Source organism: Callorhinus ursinus, unplaced genomic scaffold, assembly GCF_003265705.2.
Source record: "Callorhinus ursinus isolate GAN/ISIS: 27379988/994484 unplaced genomic scaffold, GSC_fseal_2.0 scaffold29, whole genome shotgun sequence".
NCBI classification, from domain to species: domain Eukaryota; kingdom Metazoa; phylum Chordata; class Mammalia; order Carnivora; family Otariidae; genus Callorhinus; species Callorhinus ursinus.
Genome location: NW_027397091.1, coordinates 16778212 through 16791923, shown reverse-complemented (window position 1 = coordinate 16791923; position 13712 = coordinate 16778212). Strand labels below are relative to the sequence as shown.

The 13712-nt window shown below is 42.4% G+C and overlaps 1 protein-coding gene across 3 annotated transcripts in view; it reads left to right on the top strand.

Moving 5' to 3' along the window:
• Positions 1 to 13712, top strand: part of CRNKL1 (crooked neck pre-mRNA splicing factor 1) — a 33986-nt gene that overhangs the window by 7956 nt on the left and 12318 nt on the right. For 2 of the 3 annotated variants that reach the window (XR_012374124.1, XM_025876824.2), the window contains exons 6-13: positions 5075 to 5253; positions 5981 to 6151; positions 7651 to 7842; positions 8564 to 8623; positions 9912 to 9992; positions 11404 to 11643; positions 12821 to 12922; positions 13376 to 13624. Coding sequence is in view for 2 of the 3 variants with exons in the window: in XM_025876824.2 (XP_025732609.1) it covers positions 5075 to 5253; positions 5981 to 6151; positions 7651 to 7842; positions 8564 to 8623; positions 9912 to 9992; positions 11404 to 11643; positions 12821 to 12922; positions 13376 to 13624 (1274 nt within the window). In the remaining variant the exon portion in view is untranslated. The remainder of the gene's footprint in view (positions 1 to 5074; positions 5254 to 5980; positions 6152 to 7650; positions 7843 to 8563; positions 8624 to 9911; positions 9993 to 11403; positions 11644 to 12820; positions 12923 to 13375; positions 13625 to 13712) is intronic. The other variant, XM_073878458.1, reaches the window with a different exon arrangement.

Below are 13712 nucleotides of genomic sequence, written 5' to 3'. Positions count from 1 at the left end.
CTGGCCCTGGACTCTTGTTTTTTGGGAGGTTTTTGATTACTGGTTCAGTGGTTTTTGACACTGGTTATCAGTGTATTCAGATTGTCAATTTCTTCCTGTTTCAGTCTTTGTAGTTTATAGGTTTCCAGGAAGACATCCATTTCTTCCAGGTTACTTAATTTATTGGCATATAGTTATGATAATTTCTAATAATTGTTTCTATTTCCTTGGTGTTAGTAATGATCTCTCCCCTTTCATTCATAATTTTATTAATTTGGGTCCTTTCTCTTTTCTTTTGGATTAAGTCTGTTCAGAGGTTTATCGATCTTACTAATTCTTTCAAAGAACCAGCTTCTAGTTTCATTGATCTGCTTTACTGTATTTCTGGTTTCTACTTCATTGGTCTCTGCTCTAATCTTTATTATTTCTCTTCTGCTTGGTTTAGGTTTTATTTGCTGTTCTTTCTCCAGTTCCTTTAGGTGTAAGGTTAGCTTGTGCATTTGGGATTTTTCTACTTTTGAGTGAGGCTTGGATGGCTAGTTTTGGACTGATGTGTTTTCGTTCTCATTGGTTTCCATGAATTGTTTAAGTTCCTCTTAATTTCCTGGTTGACCCAAACATTCTTTAGCAGGATGGTCTTGAAAGCTTCCAAGTGTTTGAATTCCTTCCAAATTTCTTCTTATGATTGAGGTCCAGTTTCAAAGCATTGTGGTCTGAAAGTATGCAGGGAATAATCTCATTCTTTTGGTATCGGTTGAGACCTGATTTGTGACCCAGTGTGTGGTCTATTCTGGAGAAAGTTCCGTGTGCATTCGAGAAGAATGAGTATTCTGTTGTTTTAGGGTGGAATGTTCTGTATATATCTATGAAGCCCATCTGGCCCAATGTGTCATTCAAAGATCTTGTTTCTTTTTTGATCTTCTGTTTAGATGATCTGTCTGTTGTTGCGAGTGCAGTGTTGAGGTCTCCTACTATTAAAGTATTATTATCAATATGATTCTTATTTTGGTTAACAGTTGGCTTATGTAGTTGGCTGTTCCCATGTTGGGGGCATAGATATTTATAATTGTTAGATCTTCTTGTTGGATAGACCCTTTAAGAATGATATAGTGTCCCTCTGTATCTCTTACTACAGTCTTTAGCTTGAAATCTAATTTGTCTGATAAGAGAATTGCCACCCCAGCTTTCTTTTGAGGTCCATTGGCATGAAAAAATGGTTCTCCATCCCCTCACTTTCAGTCTGGATATATCATTAGGTTCAAAATGAGTCTCTTGTAGACAGCAGATGGATGGGTCCTGTATTTTTATCCTATCTGCGACCCCGTGCTGTTTCATGGGAGCATTTAGGCAGTACATGTTGAGAGTGACTATTGAAAGATATGATTTTAGTGTCATTATGTTGCCTGAAAGTCCCTGTTTCTATAGATTGTCTCTGTAAATTTCTGTCTATATTACCCTTGGGGTCTTTCTTCTTTTATAGAACCCCCACTTAGTATTTCTTGCAGGGCCGGTTTGGTAGTCACATATTCTTTCAGTTTCTGCCTGTCCTGGAAGCTCTTTATATCTCCATCCATTCTGAATGACAGCCTTGCTGGATAAAGTATCCTTGGCTGCATCTTCTTCTCATTTAGTACCCTGAATATGTTTGCCAGCCCTTTCTGGCTTGCCAGGTCCCTCTGGACTGGTCTGACGTTATTCTGATGTTCCTCCCTCATAAGTAAGAAGTCTCTTCTGTCTAGCTGCTTTCAGGATTGCTTCCTTTGTTCTAAGATTTGCAGATTGTGCTATTATATGTCAGAGCATTGATCTGTTCACCTTGATCTTGGGAGGGGTCCTCTGTGCCTCTTGGGCATGAATGCTTGTTTCTTTCCCCAGATTAAGGAAGTTCTCAGCTACGATTTCCTCAAATATATCTTCTAGACCTCTCTCTCTCTCCACCCCCTCAGGGGTTCCAATAATTTTAACATTGGAATATTTCATGGCGTCATTAATCTCTCTCAGTCTGATCTCTTGGCCTTTATGCTGTTTTTCCCAGGCCTCCTCGGTTTCCTTCTTTTCTATCATCTTATCTTCTAGCTCACTAATTCATTCTTCTGCCTCGTTTACCCTGGCAGTCAGAGTATCCAGTTTAGACTGCATCTCATTCATAGCATTTTTAAGTTCGGCCTGATTAGATCTCATTTCTGCCTTTAGAGATTCTATATTGTTGCTAATATTTTTCTCAAGCCTAGGTATCGACTTCATAATTGTTACTCTGAAGTCTATTTCTGACATCCCGCTTATATCATATCCATTAGATCTATGGCAGAGGCCACAGTCTCTGATTCTTTTCTTTGTTGGGGGTTCTTCCTCTTAGTCATTCTGTTGAGGGATGTTTGAGGGAATGTACAGAGTCCAAAGTATTAACCACGACCCAAGCAAGATGTACCTATTTTATAGGGACCCCTAGCGTTGTTGTCCTCTTGTTCTTTTAGCCTGTCTTCTGGGGGAGGGTGCTGCCGCACTTTTACTCAGGCAACCCTGCTTGGCCCCCTGTTGGTGGGGGGATGGGCGGTGGGCCCAGTGAAAACCAGTGTTTCAAGCTTTTGTTCTCTGGCAGCTTTCCGTCTCTGGCATATCTTCCAAGAACCAGAGCAGAAATGACTGCACCCAGACCTCTGTCCCAGAGCAGAGGAATCGTAGTCTGCTCTTCACTGAGCTCTCCAGGACACACAGTCTCTGTTTCTATCTGCGCTGCTAAAAACCTTAGCTTCCCTGGGTGTGTGCCCCACAGCAGCTCTCCCAGAGGTTGATCCCAAGGCCGGGCATGTCTCTGCCCTTTGTGCTACTAAAACCATGAGCTGCCCTGCGCACCCGCAGCTCCTACATCCTGTCTGGGGGCTGGACTAAAGGCCTTTCCCGCTGCTACAGGTCTGTGAGTCTGTGTCCGGTCCCCAACGCAGGACGCTTTTGCACTCTGGTGTTATATCACCTTCTCAGCGCCAGCTTATGGCAGCTCCTTTCCCATTCTGTTTATCTTTCAATATCTGCCTGCAGAATCACAGCTCTGCCCTTCATACCTCGAGACCGCCAGAGATTTTCTGCATGTAGAGATCCAGATATATATTCTTACATTTCAGGCTGATTTCATTGGTGTTCAGAATGGTTTGGTAGATACCCAGTTAAATTCAGGGGACCAGTTGAAATAAGGTCCCCTATTCCTCTGCCATCTTCTGTGCTCCCCCCAAACGCTATATCCTTTGAGTCAGTCTGAGTGGTGCTGTTACTTTCCTGGGTGCTACTCCGCCCCGGGCAGTAAGAGTCATGGTCTGCACATATGGATCCCCATCAACATAGGCCCGGAAGTCAAAGATACAAGTTTCATCTGCTTCATGAGCTACATAACTATTTTCTAGAGACATAGTGTGGTCAAAATAGAAGTTTGTGGTCTGGGTAATTGAGCTTTTTTTGGCAAAACTTTGGGTTTGTTTATATTTTGGCATTCCTTGTGGAAAGTGACATACCAGGGCTTTGGTTGCTGTAGCCAGTCCTGTTTGTCCGGGGTTTTTTCCCTAGGTTTTTCTAGGGTGTTGGTCATTAGCACCACTACTGGAGTCCATCCAAAGGATGGAGACAGGAGGACAGCATAGTATAGCCTAACAAGCTCTGGCTCCAGGGCCAGTTGGATGGGTGTGAGTCCCTTCTCTGGCACGTGTTGGGGGGGTGGCCTCAGGTCACTTCACACTTCCAAACCTTGTTTATTCCTTTATAAAACAAAATTGAATCTACCAAGAGGAGTTGTTTTTAGGATTTAAGATTATAATCTGTATGAGCAGTGTGTGTGTGCGTGTGTGTGTGTGTGTGTACACTTATTTCCCTTAGGAAGGATGATTTGGTATTTGCTAATTAAGTGACTTCATAGAACATAACTACCCAGAAAAAAACCCATCAACTTTATTTATTTATTTTTTTAAAGATTTTATTTTTTTGAGAGAGTGAGAGAGAGCATGAGAGGAGAGAGGGTCAGAGGGAGAAGCAGACTCCCCACTGAGCAGGGACCCCGATGTGGGACTCGATCATGGGACTCCGGGATCATGACCTGAGTCGAAGGAAGTCACTTAACCAACTGAGCCACCCAGGCGCCCAAGCATCAACTTTATTATGCAATTTTAAGGTCTCTATGACCTCTGCCCTGTTTTAATATGATTAGCTTAAGAGAAGCTTTTATAGTGCTTATTACACATCAGGCATTATTGTAAGCACTTTACAAATATCAACACTTAATCCTCGGACAGCCCTGCAATGCGGGAACTACTCCAGCCTGTGGGGTGTGAGATGCAGGCACAGCTGAGAGGTGGCGTGGCCGGGGTCTTTCCAGGAGTGACGGAGATGGGCCTTGAACCCAGCTGCAGCTTCAGAGCCTATGCCCTTAATTTCATTGCCATTTTTTAACGTATTACTACTTTGGAATTAATGAGTTCCTCAAGCGAGGTAGATGAAAAATAGATTTCATCTGTTAAGAAATAAAACGGTAATTCAGAACTTTTTTCAATATCAACTATATTTCAATAAAAAGAAAAACCCTAAAAAAACCTTTTTCTTCTGCCTCTAGTTAGCAGTTTTGTTTTTGTAACATTTTTTTTCTTAATCGTTAATTCCAATACTAATGTTATTGAGCATATAATACGTAGGTGCCATTTATTGAGCACATTCCTTTGGCCCCAAACTGCTAAGAGCTTTACACACATTTCCTCCTTTCAAGCCACTGTGGTTGGGTTAGGGTTCTTTTTCTGTATTTACAGATGAAAAAACTGAGTCCTAGACAAGTTAAATGACTTGTCCAGGATAGCATGGTTAATAACAGGCTTCAGCTTCTTCATTTCTCCAAACTCCCATTTGTACCCACTACAGAAGTACTGAGTAAGTCCTGGAGGAAGAGAGATGAACAAGACGAGGCCCCCTTCAGAGGTCACAGTTTAGTGGTTCTTCAGTGCCTTTGCACGTGTTTTATCAACCCTATAGTCATAGTTTGTGTTGTTGGGGGTTGGGTTTGTTTTTTGTTTGTTTGTTTTTAAGCCTTGTTGTCTTGCGGGATATTTCCTTAATTCCTATGAACTTGTCCTCGTGCACCCTGATGTTAAGAACTGGATCAAGTATGCCCGCTTTGAAGAAAAACATGGTTATTTTGCCCATGCACGGAAAGTGTACGAGAGAGCTGTTGAATTCTTTGGAGATGAGCATATGGATGAACACCTTTATGTTGCCTTTGCCAAATTTGAAGAAAATCAAAAAGAAGTAAGTACACTTGAAGAACTCATTTACATTGCATAACAGCTTAGGAAAGATTACTTGTGCACATTGAGTTCATTCCATTTTCTATTCACTTATCCTTGGAAAAAACGTTTCCAAAATCTCTCAAGGAAAACAGCATACATTTGTGGCTTAGCTGCAGATTGGGAACTGAGCGATTATAGATTGTACTAAAGTGTCCTAATTGTGTTGTGCTTTGCTTGAAAATTAAGCCTTTATAGCTATATATAGAGAATATTGCGTGTAACCTGAGAGTTCGTCATTTGGTCTCCTCATTAAAGGGTTTTATGGGTAATAAACTTGGAAAACAAAAGTGGCAGGGCTCTTTGAAGTAGTGAAGGTGGGGGATGAGGACAGGAAAGGAGTCAAGGAGAACCCCTGGGGTTCGGGGCTTGAGCAAGGGCATGACGGTAGGTGTTGCTTACCAAGACCAGGAAGACAGACCCAGGTTTGATGGTCAGGATCAGGAGGTCAGTTCTGGACCTGTTTAGTCTGAGATGCACAGATGACACCCAACTGGCAGAGTCAGGTAGACAGTATTAAGTATGGAGCTCAAAGGAGAGTGTCAGTACACCCTGACAAATAAAGACTTCAACAAGGGGGAGAAGAAAAGTCTTACTTTGGAGTAGTATATGATGTCATAATTACCTTCCAAGTTGTGGCTCAAGTGAGAGTATTGTGTTGTAGAAGTAATCCTCCTGTCTATTTTTAGTTTGAAAGGGTACGAGTGATCTACAAGTATGCCCTGGATAGAATTTCAAAGCAGGAGGCCCAAGAACTCTTTAAAAACTATACCATCTTTGAGAAGAAGTTCGGTGATCGACGAGGTATTGAAGACATCATTGTGAGCAAACGAAGATTCCAATATGAGGAAGAGGTGAAGGTGAGTGCTGGTGCGGACGCCGAACCCTTCAGGTGACAGAGATGTGCCGACCAGCAGCAGCTCAGGTGAAGCGAAGAATAGCAGGCGGGGGGGCTTCCAGGGATCACGCTCTTGCTGACACGTCTGCAGTGATTGGCAGCCGTTGCAGCAGCAGTCTGCAGGGCTCATAGGAGAGGGCAGCAAGTAGCACTTGGGTTTGCTCTGACATCCACATGTTGAAAGTCACCATGTTGGTTGCTGCTGGTGCACCGTAGAACTTGAGCAAAACCGGGAATCCATGTGAACTCCTTTCTGAAGATGGAAGAGGCAGAGATTGAGCCAAACAGTTTTTCTGCACTACCGTTTAGCTTAACTGCTTAAACAAAACATATATTGTAGATATGTTTTCATTCTCATCTCTTTATTTGTAATGTACTATTTTGATTTGAGTTCAAAGATAGTAACATTTTCGGGGGCCTGGGTGGCTCAGTCGTTAAGCGTCTGCCTTCGGCTCAGGTCATGATCCCAGGGTCCTGGGATCGAGTACCACATCGGGCTCCCTGCTCAGCGGGAAGCCTGCTTCTCCCTCTCCCACTCCCCCTGCTTGTGTTCCTGCTCTCGCTGTCTCTCTCTGTCAAATAAATAAAATCTTTGGAAAAAAAAAAAGATAGTAACATTTTCCCTTACTGGTCTGCTGTGCATCTAAAAACTTCTGCTTAGTCAGATGAATTAGGATATCACTAAAGGACCGAGTCTGGTGTTAAATGAGGTCAGCAAGATATATTCAAGATAAATGACTATTAATTGAGAAGGCAGGTTTCACATTTGTGACCATGGTTCTAATTGCACTGTAATTTTATTTTATTTTTATTATTATTTTTTAAGTTTTTTTTAGTTTAAATTCAGTTAGGCAACATGTAATACATCATTAGTTTTTGATGTAATGTTTGATGATGCATTAGTTGCGATGTCATGTCATGTGCCCTCAATGCCCATCATCCACTGTAGTTTTAAATCTAGACATGATGATATGCAGTCAGGTATATAAACAAATACATTTATAAAAGTAGGCGTCTAATTATTGAGTAATTATCTTGGGGGTGGTGGTTGTATATGAAAGCAGCCTTGCTGTGGGACACCTGGAAAATAATCTGTCTCCTGTGTTCCTTTTTCTTTTCTATTTATGATATCTCAGGAATAGTATTTTTCTAAGATTTTATTTATTTGAGAGAGAGTGCGAACATGAGTGGGGGCAGAGGGAGAAGCACACTCCCTGATGAGCAGGGAGTCTGATGCAGGACTCATCCCAGGACCCTGAGATCATGACCTGAGCTGAAGCCAGATGCTTAACCGACTGAGCCATCCAGGCGCCCTGGGAATAGTATTTTTTTAAATGAGATAGGTGCTAAACAGTTGCTAAAATACAGGAAGTCAATCTAGTGTCTTTTTTTAACCTCACAGAGTCCAGCAAGTATAGCTCTTGGTTTGGTTTTTATTCATTAAACTTGTGGTCTGTCTAGGCTAATCCACACAATTACGATGCATGGTTTGATTACTTGCGCTTGGTGGAAAGTGATGCAGAAGCAGAAACCGTTCGAGAAGTCTATGAAAGAGCCATTGCCAATGTGCCACCCATTCAAGAGAAGCGGCACTGGAAGCGCTACATCTATCTGTGGGTCAACTACGCACTCTATGAAGAATTGGAGGCCAAGGTAAAAAACAATTATGCCTCAGCTGTTGATGGCTGCCCCCTCCCTGGCTGCTTCAGCCCTATGCGTACACCTCGGCCATTGTGGGTAGCAGTGGATACTGACATGTACAATCCCAGAAACAGGAATCTCGTTCTAGATTCTCAGCCATACAGTTACATAGTCTCTCTGCAGCCTTTTAAACTCTGTATACCTGTGGTGGGCCCAGGTGAGGTGTTTTGGTTTTGTTGCATTTTGTGTTTCAAGCCTGAGGCACCACATTTATCACTTGGAACTTGGAAGGGAACAATGAAGCAGGCTTTAGCTTATTTTGTATCATTTTCTGGGCTGCCTCCTAAATAGGGATCACAGTTAGATGACACATCTTTGCTTCTAGTAAAAGATCAAGTGGGATTTTGAGAAATCAGGTGTGTATAAATTAATTGGGAGAGACTAGCTTTGTGCTGTTGATCTGAGACTATAAAATATCTCTTTCTGCTATCAGGCAAAAAGCCTTTCCACAGACAAGCTCTCAGAGATTGATGGCTATCTCGTTGGTGATTCTTTAACCAGAGTTTGAGGGCCACAGGGAGTTCACATTTGATCATAAATGATGAAATCAGGGTTTGAGAATAGCACCCTGTGAAAACACTCTGGGTGGGGGTGTACGTTTTTACAAGTGCTAGCAAAACTAGCATTAGTAACAGACTTCAGTAGTCGGTGAAAATTTCTTATCCTAATACAGGATCCTGAGAGGACAAGACAGGTGTATCAAGCTTCTTTGGAATTAATTCCTCATAAAAAGGTATGTTTGCTCTAAATGTTCTGTTCCAAAGTGTCAAAATCCTGCTTCTATTACTTGTGAAATAATACTTACTGTTTGAATAGTTTGCTCTGCAGGGCACCCTGAAAACTTAGGTTTCAAAAGTATGCTCTTTGCCTCTGAAAACAGTTTACAATCTGGTTGAGAGGACAGCCTGCATTGACAAATGAAAAAATACAGATAATGTAGAAATTCAGAAGAGGGTGGGTAACTGGAATGACTGAGTGGAAGGAGGAAGACACACATCCCAAGAGCACACAGCATGTGCAGGAAACAACGAACAGGTGTTTGTTGGCATCAGAGTGGACATAAGTGTGCATGGGTGAACACTGGCGTGTGAGTTCTGGAAATGGTTGAGACATTATCTCTGCCCTATTTCCCAGCCTGAGAAACAAGTAGAGATGTTGACTGAACTACCCTCTAGAGTAGAGATGGCATGTTCTGCCTGCTCACAAGCATATCCAGAAAACAAAGCCAATTCTCAGTAGGGGTGGCAGGGCCATACAGTACGATAAAGTATTTGAATTACTGTAACTTTTGTGAAATAAACAACATCATATTTGCTTAAAAACAAGAAAATACATCTGTCCTAGCTCTGAATATTTACGGAAATCTAATTGCATGTGGCCTCTTATTAAATTTTTAACTTCAGTGTAATTGTTTTTTTTATTTTTTTATTGTTATGTTAATCACCATACATTACATCATTAGTTTTTGATGTAGTGTTCCATGATTCTTTGTTTGTGCATAACACCCAGTGCTCCATGCAGAATGTGCCCTCTTTAATACCCATCACCAGGCTAACCCATCCCACCACCCTCCTCCCCTCTAGAACCCTCAGTTTGTTTTTCAGAGTCCATCGTCTCTCATGGTTCGTCTCCCCCTCCGACTTACTCCCCTTCATTCTTCCCCTCCTGCCATCTTCTTTTTTTTTTTTTTAAATATGTTGCATTATTTGTTTCAGAAGTACAGATCTGTGATTCAACAGTCTTGCACAATTCACAGCGCTCACCATAGCACATACCCTCCCCAATGTCTATCACCCAGCTACCCCGTCCCCCCAGCCCCCACCACTCCAGCAACCCTCAGTTTGTTTCCTGAGATTAAGAATTCCTCATATCAGTGAGGTCATATGATACATGTCTTTCTCTGATTGACTTATTTCACTTAGCATAACAGCCTCCAGTTCCATCCACGTTGTAGCAAATGGCATAACTTCAGTGTAATTGAAACGACTCTTTTAGATGTTTTTTGTGCTTTTGTTTCCTAGTTCACATTTGCCAAGATGTGGTTACTATACGCACAATTTGAAATAAGACAGAAAAATTTACCATTTGCCAGAAGAGCTTTGGTAAGTAAAGAAAGGATCAAGGGGCACCCGGGTGGCTCAATCAGTTGAGCATCTGACTCTTATTTTGGCTCAGGTCATGATCTCAGGGTTCTGAGATCCAGCCCTGCGCTGGGCTCTGTGCTCAGCGCAGAGTCTGCTTGGGATTCTCCGCCTCTGCCTCCCTCCCTGTGCTCGCATGCGTACTTGTGCATGCACACGCTCTCTCTCTCTCAAAGAAATAAAATTTTGAAAAAAAGGGAAAGGATCAAGATGCATCACTGACTTCTTTGAGAAGGAAATTAAATCTTAGTAGAAACTGTCCAACTTGTGGGCGCCTGGGTGGCTCAGTTGGTTAAGCAACTGCCTTCAGCTCAGGTCATGATCCAGGAGTCCCGGGATCGAGTCCCACATCGGGCTCTCTGCTCAGCGGGGAATCTGCTTCTCCCTCTGACCCTCCCCCCCTCATGCTCTCTCTCTCTCTCTCATTCTCTCTCTCAAATAAATAAAATCTTTAAAGAAAAAAAAAGAAACTGTCCAACTTGTAAGCACTAAGAATGCAATGGAAGTATTCTGCCGTTATAACCTGAGATGTGTCAGAAGATGCATGGCCTTTTGAAGAAAGATGGGTGAGGGATGCCTGGGTGGCTCAGTTGTTGGGCGTCTGCCTTCGGCTCAGGTCATGATCCCAGGGTCCTGGGATCAAGCCTCACATTGGGCTCCCTTCTCGGTGGAGAGCCTGCTTCTCCCTCTCCCACTCCCCCTGCTTGTGTTCCCTCTCTCGCTCTCTCTCCGTCAAATAAATAAATAAAATCTTTAAAAAAAAAAAAAGATCAGGTAATAATGTTTAAATTACTCTTTTTTAACATTGGAAGCTTTATCTGTAGGTGCCAGTTACCAGATCTTTTCTCAGAATGGAAAGATCTGACGTTAGATCACATTAGGTCTTAAATCAGCTCTTGAATAGACTCATCTTGTGCAAAACCGGGGGTATTACATGCACCTTCCTCTTAACAGCTGTTCTAAAGTCTCTTAATAAGATCAAATGCTGTTTAAATGCAGGTGTCCTTCTGTAAGCCACTCTTGCCCTGGCTGTGGGCAGCGAGGCATCTTTCATTCTGTGGAAACAAAGGAGGCTTCATCCATCTGACATCCATATTCCCTAGGTGCTCCTGAGAAACTAAGTAAAATCCAGAATACTTGTGCAGACAGTTCTGCAGCCCTCTCTTGCTGAACAGGCACCAGTGGGCATAGGCCCTCTTGACCCCTAGGTGAAGTAGAGGGTTTCCTTGGCCTTCTGTCAAGAACCAGTGTGGACAATGTGATAGCACAGAGGGTTCTTCCTCAGCAGAGAAGAGCTGTTGGGATAGGTGAGCGACATCTGTACACTGGTTGAACCCACATATCACAGTGGTTTGGTCATTTTATTTTCCAGGGAACTTCCATAGGCAAATGTCCAAAGAACAAGTTATTTAAAGGTTACATAGAATTGGAGCTGCAGCTTCGAGAATTTGACAGATGCCGGAAGCTTTATGAAAAGTTCTTGGAATTTGGACCTGAAAATTGTACGTCCTGGATTAAATTTGCAGAATTAGAAACAATCCTTGGTGATATTGAGAGAGCCCGGGCAATCTACGAGTTAGCCATCAGTCAGCCACGCTTAGACATGCCAGAGGTGAGAATCGCGACATGAATATGATTTTGTTTAAGATACTGCCCTAGTATTGCTTTAGATGACCGTCTACATGTTGTGCACTTTAGAGTATAAAGATAAACTCACTTGCGGTCTTGTCTACTCCAGATTAGTACTTTACTGTTGAGGGGATAGAAGAAGGATGGGAGTGGGAGAAGCAGCCCTCTGGTAAGATACCAGAGTCCAGCAGAGCCCCATGATGACACCAGAATGAGTTGGGATATAATGGGGCAGGTGACTGGCCCTCTTCCTCCCTTCTTCAAATAGAAGGCTAACTAAAGGGGATGGGACAGGGACGGCCAGGCAAGGAAATAGGCAGCAGGTAGCTCTGGAGAACAGGGCAGATGAAGGTTAAGACTGAACATCCTCAAATTCTCCTGGCACAGTTTTTCCCAGATTGGGTCAGCAAAAGAAGCTCTATCTAAACCAGGATATTCCTGAAATTAAACTACTGCCACCGTCCTCGCCTGTCCCTTCCTTATTTAAACTCAAGCCACAAGGTGGCGCCAAGCCACAACTAGGACCCATTTGAGAGCCACTGAACTCACCCAGCCTTTTTGTGAGTCTTGCCCTAAAGTGACTGCATTTTATGGCTTGGGTCCCACTGGCTGCATTAGGGCATTTCGTTACATATAATGGTTCTATCAGTTGGCCTTAGCTCCCAGGCATCCAGGCCACATGTTACTCCATCCTTGTCCCCTGACAGGCAGTACCTAGCAGGTGCACTACTGTTTACTGAATAGTTGTTGAGGTGAACTCAAACCGATCAAGGAATTTACAGTGGAGGTAAGAAGAGTAAATCCTGGATAATCGAGCCATGTCATCTCCTGGCAATGTCAGTTGTATGTGACAGGATCATGGCAGTGTCTGGGAGACTTGGCAAGTCTCTGAGCTTTTCTTGGTAAGTCCAGCATTTGAAAAGCTCTGAAAGAGAATCCAAAAATGAATCCAAAGCCTTTTATCTCATAATGTAGAATGGTAGCCAAGTTTTGGTCAGCCTGTAAATGCCACTGTTTTTATTGTGTCCAGATGCTACCTGTTCTTTAATTGTTCATAGAAGTCCTAGGTTCCTGGATGTCCTAGGTTGGAATGGTCATTAAGCTGATAGGGACATGTTGCTCTTTAAATGTCAAGGCTGACTTATTAAGTTCTTTCTTAGGTGCTTTGGAAGTCATATATTGATTTTGAAATTGAGCAGGAAGAAACTGAGAGAACACGAAATCTTTACCGAAGATTGCTTCAGCGGACACAACATGTCAAGGTATCCTGCACTCTGTTGATTCTTTGATTTTGCCTAAATCAGCAGTTCTAAAGGAAATATCGTATTTCTGTATTTTAAGTGTATCAGGTTTTTTTTGTTGTTGTTGTTTTTACTGCTTTTCTTGCTTTTAGAAAGAGCCCCTGAGTCTCAGAGGACTTTGGAATATAAAGCTTATACTAGGTCAATATTTATACTGCATGGGAGTAACTTGAATATCACAGGATTGAATAAAAAGTTAAACTCTTTTCAGGATTTAAGACCATTTCAAACACCTAATTGGATATAGAAGCAGACTGCTTCAACATCATTGAAGCATATAATCAGTATGTTCTTTGGAATACTACAGATGAATACATTAGTATGTTCAGATGTCATTAACTAGAAATTAGCATTATTACATGATCGTTTTCTGGATGACGTGGTTAATTTGCTTCTATAATAATTTTTCTTAAGGTATGGATCAGCTTTGCACAGTTTGAGCTGTCTTCGGGGAAAGAAGGAAGTTTGGCTAAATGCAGACAAATTTATGAAGAGGCTAACAAAACCATGAGGAACTGTGAAGAAAAGGAAGAGAGACTTATGTTGCTGGAATCCTGGCGAAGCTTTGAAGATGAATTTGGAACAGTATTGGATAAGGAGAGAGTAGACAAACTCATGCCAGAGAAAGTCAAGAAGAGAAGAAAGGTCCAGGCTGATGACGGGGTAAGAACTGAGCCTGTGGAGCTGGTCATCTCATATCAGATGAGCAGAAATGCATCTGACTTTGAAATTTGTACTTCTAAGTGCCATA